The sequence below is a fragment of the Neolamprologus multifasciatus genome, chromosome 4, assembly GCF_963576455.1.
Source record: "Neolamprologus multifasciatus chromosome 4, fNeoMul1.2, whole genome shotgun sequence".
Classification (NCBI taxonomy): Eukaryota; Metazoa; Chordata; class Actinopteri; order Cichliformes; family Cichlidae; genus Neolamprologus; species Neolamprologus multifasciatus.
The window spans coordinates 17,690,890-17,705,039 of NC_140442.1; the positions used below are offsets into that span (position 1 = coordinate 17,690,890).

General features: G+C 39.2%; 2 protein-coding genes across 2 annotated transcripts; both read right to left on the reverse strand.

Moving 5' to 3' along the window:
• Positions 1–4,689: 4,689 nt before the first annotated feature.
• LOC146520228 (myeloid-associated differentiation marker homolog) lies at positions 4,690–10,432 on the reverse strand. The gene has a single exon (XM_085157904.1). The coding sequence runs from the start codon at positions 8,373–8,375 to the stop codon at positions 7,512–7,514; it is 864 nt and encodes a 287-aa protein (XP_085014030.1). The 5' UTR covers positions 8,376–10,432; the 3' UTR covers positions 4,690–7,511.
• A 3-nt stretch (positions 10,433–10,435) lies between these two features.
• LOC146520229 (myeloid-associated differentiation marker-like) lies at positions 10,436–13,690 on the reverse strand. The gene is made up of 3 exons (XM_085157905.1): positions 12,958–13,690; positions 11,455–12,613; positions 10,436–10,563 (listed from the first exon to the last, which is right to left on the reverse strand). The coding sequence occupies exons 1-2, from the start codon at positions 13,222–13,224 to the stop codon at positions 12,056–12,058; spliced, it is 825 nt and encodes a 274-aa protein (XP_085014031.1). The 5' UTR covers positions 13,225–13,690; the 3' UTR covers positions 10,436–10,563; positions 11,455–12,055.
• Between the last annotated feature and the right edge of the window lie 460 nt (positions 13,691–14,150).

A 14,150-nucleotide genomic window follows, 5' to 3' on the forward strand; every position in this document is an offset into this window, starting at 1 on the left:
TGGTCAAATGTGTGTGTGTTCAGTTATTGGTGGTTGTGGTTGTGTGTATGTTCAGTCCATGAGTTCAATGTGGGTCCAATGTCAGGAAGCAGAGTGACCTCCTATGAGCAAGGACTTTGGTGAAAGTAGGAAGGAAAAACTCCCTTTTAACAGGAAGATACCTGCAGCACAACCAGGCTCAGGGAGGGGCGAGGCCATCTCTCACAACCAGTTGGAGTGAGAGGAGGAAGACAGGATAACATTGTCTCTGTCCACGGTGCAGTGGGTTAGTAATAAAGTAGTTTTATATATGATATGAGCCAGAGCTGAAGTTTTGGGGAAGTTTGAATATTTTATGATCAAAGATAAGACCTGTTTTACTACTACTACCAGTTTAAGCACTAAAATTTACTACTGGTTTCACTTATTAAAATAAACATCTTCCATGAAGTGGACAGTGTAGTGATATTTATTAAATTCTGTAGCTCATAACATCACCTTCTTCCACTGCTTGTCAACCACGCAGGCGTCAAACCCTATATTTTTTCGAGCCTTTACAAATCGCATAGTTTGAGAGGATCTGAACACAGGTCCATGTTCCCTTTCTCATTATGCTAATAATAGCAGTGCTTAATATTCCTTCTAACAAAAGCCCCTTTATACTTTACCCTGAAGGGCAAATTAGAGGAGTTAATTAGGAAAGACTGAAAGGCTAGATTGTATTATCAAAATAAGCCAGTTTGACAATGATAATTATAACTTGTCGGGACACTAGTTTTGGATGCAACAACCAATTTCTAAAACGAGACATGTCACTAAGCATTTAGGCATCGTTTGGCTTTTACTGGAGAGACAGTGTCAGCCTGCATTCATCTTCCCCCCTGGAGAATTGAAGGATCTACACAAAAAGGAAGCAGCTCAGAATAACCTCTGCAGAGAGGTGTGTATGTAAGAGAGAAATATTAAATGAATGAATAAGCCATGGCTAAACTGAACTGACTCAAGTTGTTTAACAAAATACACAAGTCTGTGTTCCCCGACATTTTAAAGACAGAAGTGTCTCCAAATCTGCTTTAAAAAGAAGTAAAGTTATTTTTTTACACTTTAGTTGTGGTATTTGATTTACAGTCACCTGCCTTTAATTTGATGTACACATTAAACTGTTGTTTATCAAAAATATCTAATCAGCCAATCACATGGCAGCAAATCAGTACATTTAGAAATGCAGATGTGGTCAAGAAAGCCTACTGGGTTTTAAACTGAGCATCAGAATGGGGAAGAAAGGTGATTTAAGTGACTTTGAGTTTGATGTGCTGGGACTTTCTACACAACCATCTCTTGAGTTTGCTGAGAAGTCTGAAAAAGAGGAAATATCCAATGAGCTGCATTTCACTGCGCAAAAAGGGCAAGTTGATGCCAGAGGTCAAAGCAGAATGGGCAAACTGCTCTGAGCTCATAGGAAGGCAACAATAAGTTAAAAATCTAGTTGTATGCAGACGAGCAACTGTGAAGCATATAGGCTACAGCAGCAGAACACCACACAAGGTGCCACACCTCGAAGGTAAGGGGTTTCATGTTGGCACAACCAACATGAGCCATCCTATGTTGCACCTATAATTCAGGTTGTTGTTGTTGTTGGTGTAGTAGTATAGAGGATATTAGTGCACTCTGGGCCATTTAGTACCAGTTGCACATTGTTTAAATGCCACAACTTACCTGAGTATTATTGCTGATCATGTTGATCAGCATTCCAAGCCCTTTTGGGATGTGGTGGAACAGGTGATTTTTATTATGTATGTACAGCTGACAAATCTGCAGCAACTATGTGATCCTACCATGCTGGTATGGCAGCTTGTTGAATCTATGATATGTGTAAAGGAAAAAGGAGGTCTAACCAGGTACAAGCTGAAAGCACAACTAATAAAGCAGCAGGTGGGTGTAGTTATTATTCTCATGTTTCAGTCTTATTAAAGCTCTATGTTTTTGTGATTTCAAAAAGTGCTGCAGAAATAGTATTTCTTTTATATTTGGTGATAATTATTAAGAAGGAGGTAAACAATGATGTCTGAATTTAACTGTATAAATAAAGCAGCTTTGAAAGCAAGTTAAAAGGAACAATTGAGGTTGTGCCCGTGGAAAGGTTTTGCTTTTCAGAGTTTGATGAATGTACTGCAGGTTGGTATGAAAGGAAAGGAGCAAGTGTCCCCTCTAACAAAACCCTTTAAAAAGCAGAGTCAGTTGACGTTAAGATGAGTAATTCCCAACAATAAAATTCAGTCATTCAGTCATTAGCAAACTTTCAGGCTGACTTTCTGCTTTGACTCTGGGGTGGTCTGCACGTTCATCCCTTTCCTCTCCAGGACAGGAAGCCTCTCATCTGCTGCTCTGATGGTCTTTTCTTTCTCTTTCCTGTCAGATGCACCTACCTCCGGCGCTTCTTACCTCTTTTTTCAAGGACCTCTTTTGAAACACAGATTACCGTGTTTTTTTCACATCTAGTTGGGAACATAATTCAATAAATCACATAACAATTCGGTCTAGAAAGTTCAGCATGGGGACAAATGAATTTCTGTGCTATTGTCTGAACAACACTGTGACGGCCGCATAGCAGTGATTGATCTGAATAATGCTCGGTGATGATGTGACGAAGAATATGCCTCACGCGAACACATACACACACACGGGTTTACACAAATCTGCCACAATCAAATCTACCAGCTGGGCCATGTTACTTGCACACGAATAACTGGGTTAGCATAATTTTATTGCTGACATGCTGACATAGAGTAGGCCTGGATTTTTTGCTTAAAATTAATGTACGGCCTAAACCGTGTGCGTAGATTAGTTTTCTCTGTGGCTGTACCAATGTTTATTTATCAGATTGTGGTTCAGATTGTTCTGCCTTGTTAGTCCCAGAATGAAATATTCTTGCAATAGCATGCCCTACGAGATTAGCTGGACATACAGATCACCAGTTGCATTAAACATACATGCTGTGTTAACTCACACTGCTGACTTTCAGCCTTCTTTCACAGCCAGAATTTTGAACAGTCACATGCACGCTGACGGACAATCAGTTGACCTCTATCTCAAGCTGAACATAGTCATCAAGCCTCCAGATGTTTTTTTTCAGTCTTTTTCAAACGTGTCTCCTCAGTGCTGATAAAAAGAGAACATTTCTTGTGTTGTGTAATTGGATTTTGGCTGTGCATGTGGTAAAATGTCTGCATTTTGAATCTGCAGCTGCAGTCTCTTTGGACACATGAGACAAAAAAAAAATGAAGAAAGAAAAAAAAATACCTGCATGAAGATACAGCAACTGCTTTTTTTAAGCATCAAATATGTGCCTTGAGTAGTCTTCAGTTCAATATTTTGGCCATAAATTTAAATGTAATTTAATTCAGCTTCCATTCAGTTCACTTCGGTTGTATTTAGTCATTTAGTTCTTATTCACAAAACACTGACTTTATAATGTGAGTTAAAGATCTTACAATATTAGGTCAAGGTGAAGTTTATTAGGAGAACTCAAATCCCTTAGGAGCTGCATTTGGTGAAACTAGAGAAGAAGAACCAGATACAGGGTCTGCTGTGATTGGTTACACGGTAAGGAAAAGATTAGCTGGACAACAGCATAGAGACCAGGAAGAAGAAACACACTTTAGGTGTTGGTGACAAATGTATTCATCAACAGCCAAAACTCCTTAGTAACAACTTAATGAAGCTGACAAATACAGCAATACAAATGTTGCAAGAATTGTGTAGAATATTCAGTGTTGGGAAGGTTACTTTAAAAATGTATTCCATTACAGAATACATGCCCCAAAATGTATTCTGTAACGTATTCCGTTACGTTACTCAATGAGAGTAACGTATTCTGAATACTTTGGATTACTTATCATGCTGTTTACAACTACATGAATGTACTATTGCTGTGATTTATTACTGTTACTGAAGGTCCGTGGCTCCGAACCGTAGTAAAGGGACCTCTGGCTAATACGGTGGGTTCTGTGTCAGGCTCGTAGCCAAAAACTAGCTTTACTTTGTTGTCTGGGTCAACTTTGCTAGCGAGAGACAGAGAGAGGCGTTGAAAGGCTGCTCCAACCGAACTTATTGTTTTTGGAGGAAAACACGAACACGGTGTACAGTCGAGTCTTAATAGCTTACTTACAACTGGGCTCGTCAGGCACTCTTCTTGGCTGCAGTGGTTATTATTATATTTACATGCTTCCAGCTCCGGTTTTGCTCGATGACAGCTCCTACTTTTCCTTTTTCTCCCTCCCTCGCTCACAGACACATAACGTGTTTGGCAGTCCATTCTCCCTGCAGCACGGACTACACTGCCTATGATGCTACATTCTTTAGAGCTATACCAGTAGCATTCTGCCTATTAGCTTAGCACAACAACAACAAAAAGGCCTCTCTCACCCAGGAAACACGCAGAGAGAGAGCGTCACCCTGTAACTATGGCAACCGCAACGCTGCCACCTGGAACAACAGAACGTAGCTGTCAAACAAAACCCAAACAGTCCTGACCCGACACAATATGAAACAGGGAAGTACCGCCGTGTAATCCATTTATTTCAACAAAGTAACTGTTTTCTAAATACCACCTTTTTAAACAGTAACTGTAACGGAATACAGTTACTCATATTTTGTACTTTAAATACGTAACGGCGGTACATGTATTCCGTTACTCCCCAACACTGAGAATATTTATTATACCTTAGTAAACACGTGGGATTTAAAGTGTTATTAAGCAGGGATGTATCCAGAAGGGCGGCATGGGATGGCACCAATCTGTCCTGAAAAATGATTAGCCCTCCCAGGCCCCGACTCCTCCCTGACTGTGTGGTTGCTTTAGGCTGTTGTGAGTTGAGGGGCAAAATGATTGCCGAAATCTCAGTCAGGAAAAATCCTCCAGTGATTTCTTTGGTTACAAGCTATTCTGCACTGACAGTTTGAATGGAAGCGACAGACCTGTGTACAAACACTGCCCAGTTACTCTCTGAGGAGGAGGAGGAGAGAAACTATAAAAAGCTAACTTGAAACTGGAAAAGTTGCACATTTTGAAACATGTTGCATAAACTACAGCCAAGAATGGCAGTCTACTAACAACCACACCAATCTCTTTGGTGCACCACCTTCTTTGCAACTGATTTGATCCAGAAACCACAGCCAACCAATTGGGGGTGAATGCACTTGGTTCCCTAGCAACAAGCAAATGGAGCACAAACCTACCTCAGTAACTCCAACATTAAAGAGATATATACACACCAAAAATCAATAATTATGATTCAATAATTTAATGTATATGATTCTGAGTATTTTTATGTGGTCACTGTGCACGTTTTGCACTATAAGGCTTCTTATTAATACTGTTTGTTTCATTTTTCAAAATAATAATTCAGCTTAAGATTGTGTTAAATTCTTTTGCATTATGTTTTCTATGGTAGTTTTGTGCTTTAATAATTGAACAGTTGCTTTATGTTATCATCAATTCTTTGTTCTCTTCCGTATTACTTTAGTATTCCAACTAAAAGTTAGAACTAGTTAATGATTACCACTCACTCTGCTGATATTTAATGAGCAAACACACAGGGAGAAAGAGTTGGTTGATTTAACCACACTAAACATAACACCTATTTACATAGATGCTTTTACTTTTTTAATTTTTACTGCAACTCCTTTTAATAAGGAAGGCACATTTTGAATATGTTGTACAGTGTACTTTTTCATACCTCTTTTCCCCCCTGAAGTGGAAGAAACTCGTGAACTGTTGATCGTGAGTTGTCCATTCGGTAATCTAAATCAAAGCACACCTTACAGAATCCAATTTACTGTCACGTCTGGCATATATAGACGATTTACTTAAATGTGGTCTTTCCTTCTGACAGACTGACATGAGAAGAAAAGCTAAATTTCCATGCTTCACTTACTCTATTTGACCCAAGCTCACTCACACAGATTGGTATACCGGGCAGCACAATACCTTTGGGATTACATGTAAGATCTGGATGAAGCTGCTTTAAAAGAATTAACTGAGGTCCTACTTTTTGCTTCCTGGCTTTCCAGGCCTGCCCAGCACATCTCTAAAGAAGAAAGAAAGGGAAAAAAAAAGAAAGAAAACACCTTCCAACAAATCCAACTTCATTTTCTTTTTTGGCTTTCCCACGTATCCCACCAAGGTCTGGAAATTTCTTGCCGTCTCACTGCTGTCTCTGCTTCATCTCCGCCTTTAGAAAAAAAAAAGAAAAAATCTTTCCCTGTATTTCTCTCATTTCTTCCAGCCTCATCTCAGTGACAGGTCTGTTTGCCTTTCAGTGTTTATACTTTCCTGTTTGTGCTGCACACAAAGGATTTTGGTTTTATTATATATCTATCTGCAACACCGGCTTTACATTTAGGGAACAAAATGTCATCTTTATTCTATAATTCAGGTGACCACACCCGAATAGCAGAAAGTCTGGGAACATGGAAACAGTTGTTATTAACTGGATCTAAAAGATGAACATACTGTACATGTCAGTGTCATACGTTGGTTTGTAGATTACTATTGTTGAAACTAGGACACGTTCATTTTTAGGTAGTTCAGCACAAACAAAATGATACTAGACTTTTGCTTTCACTTTTCTATGCAGGATACTTGGTTCTACATGAAGGTAACAATATCAACCTTTACCTTTGAAGGAGATACCGTTATCTAAATGTCGATCTGACTGTACTGGCATTTATATTGGCCAGTAAATGAAAATTAAAAAGTAACCAAGGGACTGGAGAAGCACCCATGCAACACGAGTCTTCATGCCGAGAAGTTTGACCAGCAGAGGGCATTCAGTAACTTTCTTGTTGGCAACAGGAAAGTTGCCACAAACACAACAACCAGCTGACTGGCCAGAATGTAAACAAGTATATAAACTACAAACAGCAAATGTGCAGTTAGTGGCTGATATCTGTTTACATTTATATCATCCAATGTTGGATATCAGACTTTTTAAATCAGCAGATATCGGTATCGGCCTAAACAAATAACATCAGTCAGGCTTTACGCTAATACTCAAGAGTAAAGTGCATCAATAACATTTTGCTCTTGGCCTTCATTTTTTTTGAAAAATAACCACCCTGTTTATTATACAGTGAAATGTCAACTGTCAAAGTAAAAAGATGAATGTGAACACACCCACCTTTATTTGGCATATAATTTGACTACACGACGCAGCAGAGCTATAGATGACCTCAACATTATTACCTGTACTGTTCAATCACCTCAGGATCCAAAGTTCCACTCAGATATTTGTTTTGTTTTTAGATCTTACGACAATGATACTGCAGATCTAATCATTAACTGAGTATGTTTTGGTACTTTACATTTCTTTCATGCAGTTATTTAAGACAGCACTTTAGATTATAATAGACTATATTGGATTCATTATTTGGTCAGCAGCTGTATAACACAAGTTTATAAAAAATTGAAACACTTTTATAACCTTGTTCTATTAAGAGTGACGCAAACACAGAGCATGTTTTGTTTCATATTAGTCTTCACGATTCATGATGCAGAACACAAGACGTATCGAGTACATAGTGTCCAGGGTGTAAACAATAAAGTTAAAGATTGTCATGAAGGTGACCACCACCAGCTGATCCCAGGGACAGAAGTGACCACAGTTAGGGGGTCTTTGTTTGTTGTTAGAGAAACTGTAGAGTGGCCAGATCACCATAGCTGTCGTGTACATCACTGCTGCCAAAATGTTATAGACAATCACCACCATGTCGAAGGAGATCGGCAAGTAGGAGGTCAGCTGTGCGAGGGTGAGCAGGATTATGATGATGGAAAAGATAAAACACAAGGAGTACACAGCCACACACCACTGGAGTCCTGAATTACCAGTGTACTGGCTTCTATCCAGGGACACAAAGATGAGACAGGCAATGAAGGTCTCCAGCATCTTCATTATCCCCGGCAGCGTGGAGAGGAACCCGCTGGTTTCCCCACGAGGATAAAGGCGTGTTAAGACCACCTCACCTGCATATGTGGCAAAACAAACCCAGGAGACCACGGAGGCACCGATAGCACGGTGGCAGGTTTTGCAAGTGAAAAAAGTAGGGTAGATGATGGAGACGATCAGGCACATGAGGCTCGCAAGCATTGCAAAGGCGGTAGTGAAGTCATCCCAGGCGAAAGGTACTTTGCTGTTGACGGTGGTGAACTCCAGGATGACAATCAGAAACGTGAAGAAGAAGCAGAAGCACCAAGTGAACATGCACCACGCCCAGTAGGAAGATGAACCATCTCCTGCCGCTCCCGCCAGGCTAAAACACATGCAAGTGAGGATAGCTGCCATTATCCGCACGATCCCCACTGGCTGGGTAAGGGATCGGACATCTACATTCACCATGTCTGGACAGGATGAGTGTCTTTGACCTTAAAAAAAAAGAAGTATTCTTTGGTTTTCCAAGTCAGTTTACTGTACTCAGTGTACAGCAAGCCTTTGACTTTGAAACCAGCTTAAATGATAGCAGCTAAAGATGTCCATGAAGGCAAAGATCAACAGTGTTCTTTGAAACAGAAACGCAAATGGTGGTGCACATTCACTCAGAGCATCCTGGGCTTATCTGAGCTGTTTATGACCCCTGTTTCACGCCATTGATTGGATACTCATGCGCATTATCATGTTAGCCTCGCAACCCACACTGGACTCTGGTCTTTGGCACAAACCCAGCTCAGTACAGCATAGAGATGGGGTGTAGGTCATATCCTAGAAACAAATGCATTTTTTCCTATAGTTTTGTTGACTTGATTTATTGCTTCTGTGTAGTTAAAAGAGAGCAATTTGGGACATTTTTATGGAATAAAAACAACTAAATTATGTTATTGAGCTTTTAAATTTCAGGCACTGAAGACACTGACCTGAGTTCCCTCCATGGTGCATCCGTGTGAGTGTTAGCATGAAAGCTACAAAAGGTGCTATAGAATGAAGAGCTTGTACAAATGTGTGTGAAAGGTTGGATAAATGAGGGTTAGAATAGATAATAAGTGCTGTTATATAAGTACTATTCCATTTACACTTACACATTGGACATCATATGATTCATTTTCTTAAACATTCATGGCATGAATATTTAAAATGTAAGAAAACTTTAAACAAACCACAAAACAAAGAAGCAGAGAAAAGTGTACATTTATAAGAATACATTTAAAAGAACACACAATCACTACGGTACTTTAACACACACATTAATTCTGCAGATGCAGAATGTGGATGTGACCCATGTGGTCTCTTCCTCTCCAGTTCTTCCATTTTGTAGCTTCTTCGTTTTTTAACAAAAAAAATATATCTCTCATTACTCACAAAACTACATACTACTACATACAATCACTTTTCATAGTTGTTCCCATTTTTGTATGCGATTTGCTGATGGGTGAATGGTTACGCTTCAACCATATATGCTAGTGGTTATCAGTTTTATTACTTATACTCTGATAAACAAACTGGGCTAACCTTGAGCAACTGCTTTTATGGTTCGAATGGTCCATTAAAAGAAAACCAAAATGGAAAAGTACTTATCCTGTACTTTTGCTTTAAGTAATAGATTTACTAAGGGAATTTTTTATTTTGTGACACTGAGTGAAGGTGTGCTTCATCTTTAAAAACTTTAAAATATTTATAAAAATAATGTTTTATTTACTGTTTGGACAATTCCTAATTCAATCAGTTTAAACTGTGCACTTGAAAACATTTAGCATTTTTCACTGTTTACTGAAAGAATAACCAGAACCATTGTTGTTAGGATGCCTGGGTCGTTGACCCAGGGGTTTTGAGTTTATTATATTATTTATAATTTCTAGTCTTTGGGTTTTCGTTAGAGTCATGTCTTATGGTTTGTGTCTGTGTAATCCTTAGTTGCTGTCTCCCCTGTCTGCTATATCCCCGTGTCCAGTCAGTGTCTGTGTCTTCCCTGGTCCCACATCTCTGTTCCCTCTGTTGTAGTGCCTGCATGTGAGTCTGTGTCTTTTGTTCAGTCTGTGTTATGTGTTTCCTGTTTTACTTTGAAGGTCTCTGTCTTATCTCAGTGTGTTCAGTTTACGCTTCCTTGTCTCGTCAGTTCTGATTTGCCCCAGCTGTGTTTCCCTCCTGTTGTCCATTCCCTGATTGCTCCCTCTATGTATTTAAGCCCTGTGTTTCAGTTTGTCATTGTCACGATCTACTGTTTATCTAGCTGTGTGTTCTGTCAGTGTAAGTTTATTTTTTGGATGCTCAGTTTTGTTACTTTTTTGAGTTTAACATTAAAGCGGTTTTGAGTTTGAGTTTTGTCTCCGGGGTCTGCACTTTGGGTCCTTCTCCTGCCTGCACGCAGCCATCTCATAACAATTGTAGACTAATCAAACAGCAAAGTGGTTACTGATTATTATTCCAATTGGCTTCAGAGCTTTGGATTGAATAAATAAATCTTCTGGCAGTAAACGTCCAATAATTCTTTTCCTGTGAAAACACAAATGAGGAGCAGTTCGACAGCTCAGCTCATCATCAGCAGTTAAATCATTAGGACAAAACAAAGCAGCTTCTTTCTTTAACCCTTTAAGACCTACCATAGAACCAAGTCCGCCAGAGCTTATATTATATTTTTACATGTTGTGGAGCCATTTTTGGGAGCATTTCAAGTTGCTATACATCAATACAACCATTATAGCCCAAATTTTAATAATATGTCTGCATTAAGTGCATCGTAATTACATAAATTGCAAAAAAGTGCAATAAACTACAAAAAAAATTTAAAATCGTTTTTGTTTTTTTAACATATATTTCTAGTTAGAGAAATTTAAGAGGCTTATCCCTCAAAACTGTAAATACAAAAAAGTTGCACAAAATAGTTTCCCACCACAGGAAATTTATTTTAAGTGTCTTCATAGTTTTATTTTTGAAATACACCAATTTTTATACACTGCAGGAAAAACGAAAATAAATATTATAATGCAAATTTGCAAAAAAGCAGCATATGCATCAAAATAAACTATTTCCAGCAGTGCATATTGAGTCCTAAGCATCCCAGAAACGACACAGAAAGTCATAAAGTCAAACATAACCTTTAAAAACACAAGTATAGGCTCATAAGGCCCCGATGGTAAAAAACTACATTTCCGCAAAATGACTTCACTTCCTGTTTCGGGCGTTCACGCTGATGGACTAGAAAGTGTTACGAACAGCTGATCGGATCGGCAAAGCCTGTTTCTGGAATATTATGTTTTTGTTGCTGCAAGTGCTTTTTATGCAGTTTTTGCAAAGCTATATGTGGAAGGAAACTGTGACCGAGGACAAGCTGATGGCATAAGATGTAAGTACAACTCCTCAGGTTTCATATGCAAAAAAAATTATTGCGCTAGCTTACGTGGTTGCAGTGCTACTGGGATTTAAAAGTAGTTACGCAAAACAGAGCGTGCCTGCTCCGACCGGCTTTAAAGGGTTAAAAGCTAAAGACTGCCTTTTAAAAAAACTACAACAAGAAAAAACTTTCTTAACTCTGCTCTGTTTTGTTCTCTTTCACTTACTCCATGCCCATAATCGAAAAAAGGGAGTGGAGTTGTTAGCTCGAAACCCATAGCTGTGAGTATTGCAGGATATGCACACTTGGACACACTTTTGCAAACATTCTCAAAGGGGAGTTCAGTATTTAACCATGAAACCATGAAAATGGTATTTATTTAAGATTTACTTATCATACTTTATTACCGAGGTGCTAAAACAACCACATGGGTATGTAGGCTTGTTCAATAACCTTCAGTAACCACAATGACTGGATTTTAATGTTCTTTATCAGGGTGAGATTTGTAAGAACCTGCACTGAATGAGTTTCCTACTCAGTCCTTTTACAGGCTCATAAACCTGAATAAAAAAAAAACTCTGAATCAACCACAGCTACGTTAACGCTTCAAAAAAATGCAAAATCGTGTAAAGAAAAAAAAAAGCCACTCTAATTAATATGAAATCTGCAGTAAAAGAATGACATAAACCATTATAAAAATAACTATCATACAATCAATCAATCAATCAAAGATAAGTTCAAGCTGACTTTTTGCAACCTATGTTCTGCTGACGAAGAAGACGAGCTTAAACGAGTAAACTGTATCCACAATGTAAGCAATGAGGTTCAAGCAGGTCATCACAGTAATGACTATGTATAAATTGTTGCCTATATTGTTCCTAAAGCTGTAAAATGGCCAAATGACCACAGCTGTGAAGTACATCAGCACTGCCAGCACATTGCACACCGTCAAGACTTTGTCGAAGGGCGCAGGGAAGAGAGACAGCAGGCGGCCGATGGTAAAAATGATGACGACGAGGGCAAAAATGAAGCAGATGGAGTAGACGGCAACACACCACTGGAGCCCTGGGAAGCTAGAGTAAAAGGTGATGTCCAAGCAGATGAAGATGATGCAGGCCACAAAGGCCTCTAAAACCTTGAGGAGGCCTGGGACTGTGGAAAGGAATCCACTGATCTCACCAGGTTTGGCCCGGGTTAGCCCCACCTCAACGGCGTAGAGGATGAAGGCCAAGCAGGTAGTGACACTGGCACCGATACCTCTGCCGCAGCTAGAGCAGACGAAGAAATATGGATAGATAACAGCTGCTGTGAACATCTGTGTGGAAGAAAGGGTGGAATTTGTTTTACTCAGAGTTCATTTTGACTGATTTCTTGTGTTTCACTCAGTTTAACTAGTTATAGATTATTGATAAAGCTGCAAAAAAAATAAAGCTCTACCATGGGACTTTTAAACTCATCATTTAGGGTGTTGTTGATATGTCTATCTCTAAAAACATAGTTAATCTGCCTCCTTTTCATGAAGTGGTTTAATTGTACTTAAAGTAGTTTGAGCCATATGAAACCTTTAAATTTAAGTTCAGCTTAAAACACTTTTATTTTCTTTAGCAAAGTCTCTGTGGCAGTAATCATGATCATTAAAAAATAAAAATCGACACATACCATCAGGGTAGCCAACATGGCAAATGCAGCAGTGAAGTCATCCCAGGAGATGGGCAGTTTTGTATTTAGAGTTGTCAGTTCCAGGAGGAGCACGAGGAACGTGATGCAGAAGCAGAAACACCAGCTGAACATGCACCAGACCCAGAAGGACACAGTAGTGTGGCCCAGTGATGCCACCAGGCTGAAGGAGATGCAGGTTAAGACCACTGCCAGTATCCTTAAAATGCCCACCGGCGTTGTGAGTGTCTTGAAGTCCACTGTAGCCATGCTGACGGTAAGCCGTTGGACAGATTACAGCTGGATCTATCGTTAATTTAGCACCTCTTCTATTTTTCTCACTTCAAAATTATTATTATGCTATGTAGAAGCTGTTTGGTTTCTGTCTCAGCAGAAATGCTGTTGAATGTAACTGAAGGTATGTGGAAACTGCGGCCGCTCCCTCGTTGCCTCCCATCCAAAGCTGCAGAAATATACGACATTCGCATTTGCTTATCACTGTAGAAGGGTTGGTTTATTGAGTAAGCTGTTAGGTATAACAGGAACAACACCTGCTGACACAGGACTCAGACTTCTCTATTCACCCTATTGCTCATCCATTACAAATTCTAAATTAGTGGCATGTTCAGGCCTTAACAGCTTAAATCTGTTAAATGTTACAAGAAGCTGAGGAAATGGTCCTTAGCAACATGGTATATTGTTTTATCTACAGATGTAAAGTAGGATTATTTCAAAGAAATATGAATGAGTTGCTTTATATTGTGAAAAAATACTTCTGTTTATCTGAATAATTTTAAAAAAGATCAGAGTTACTGCAAAGAAAACCAATATTCAAGATTTACAGCAAGTGCAGCAAGTAACTCTCAGCTGCTGACACAAACAAGCACCTTTGGCAATTCTTGCACAATTGTTAATGCACGACACAAACCTTATTTTTGTGCAACTTATACAAATTATTTAACATTTTAACGTGGACAGTACTTATAGCCTGTGGATGCAGTCAGTGTTCAGTAATGTTGTTCATCGGTTAGTGAAGTCCCAGCTTGAAGCCTCGAGTTTTGAATCGGCATCTAAGGCTTTGGAAACAGAATGTTATGAATGGTCTGTACCAAAATCAGGAACAGAGGGACAGCGCACTACAGTACAAAAAAACCCACCCCCCATAACACATGCAAGTCATTATCTAGCAACACTAA

Coding starts and splice junctions, on each gene's coding strand:
- LOC146520228 (XM_085157904.1), bottom strand. CDS start 8,375: ATGGTGAATGTAGATGTCCGATCCCTTACCCAGCCAGTGGGGATCGTG.
- LOC146520229 (XM_085157905.1), bottom strand. CDS start 13,224: ATGGCTACAGTGGACTTCAAGACACTCACAACGCCGGTGGGCATTTTA. Junction 12,614..12,957: donor CCATGTTGGCTACCCTGATG/GTATGTGTCGAT, acceptor TCTTCCACACAG/ATGTTCACAGCAGCTGTTAT.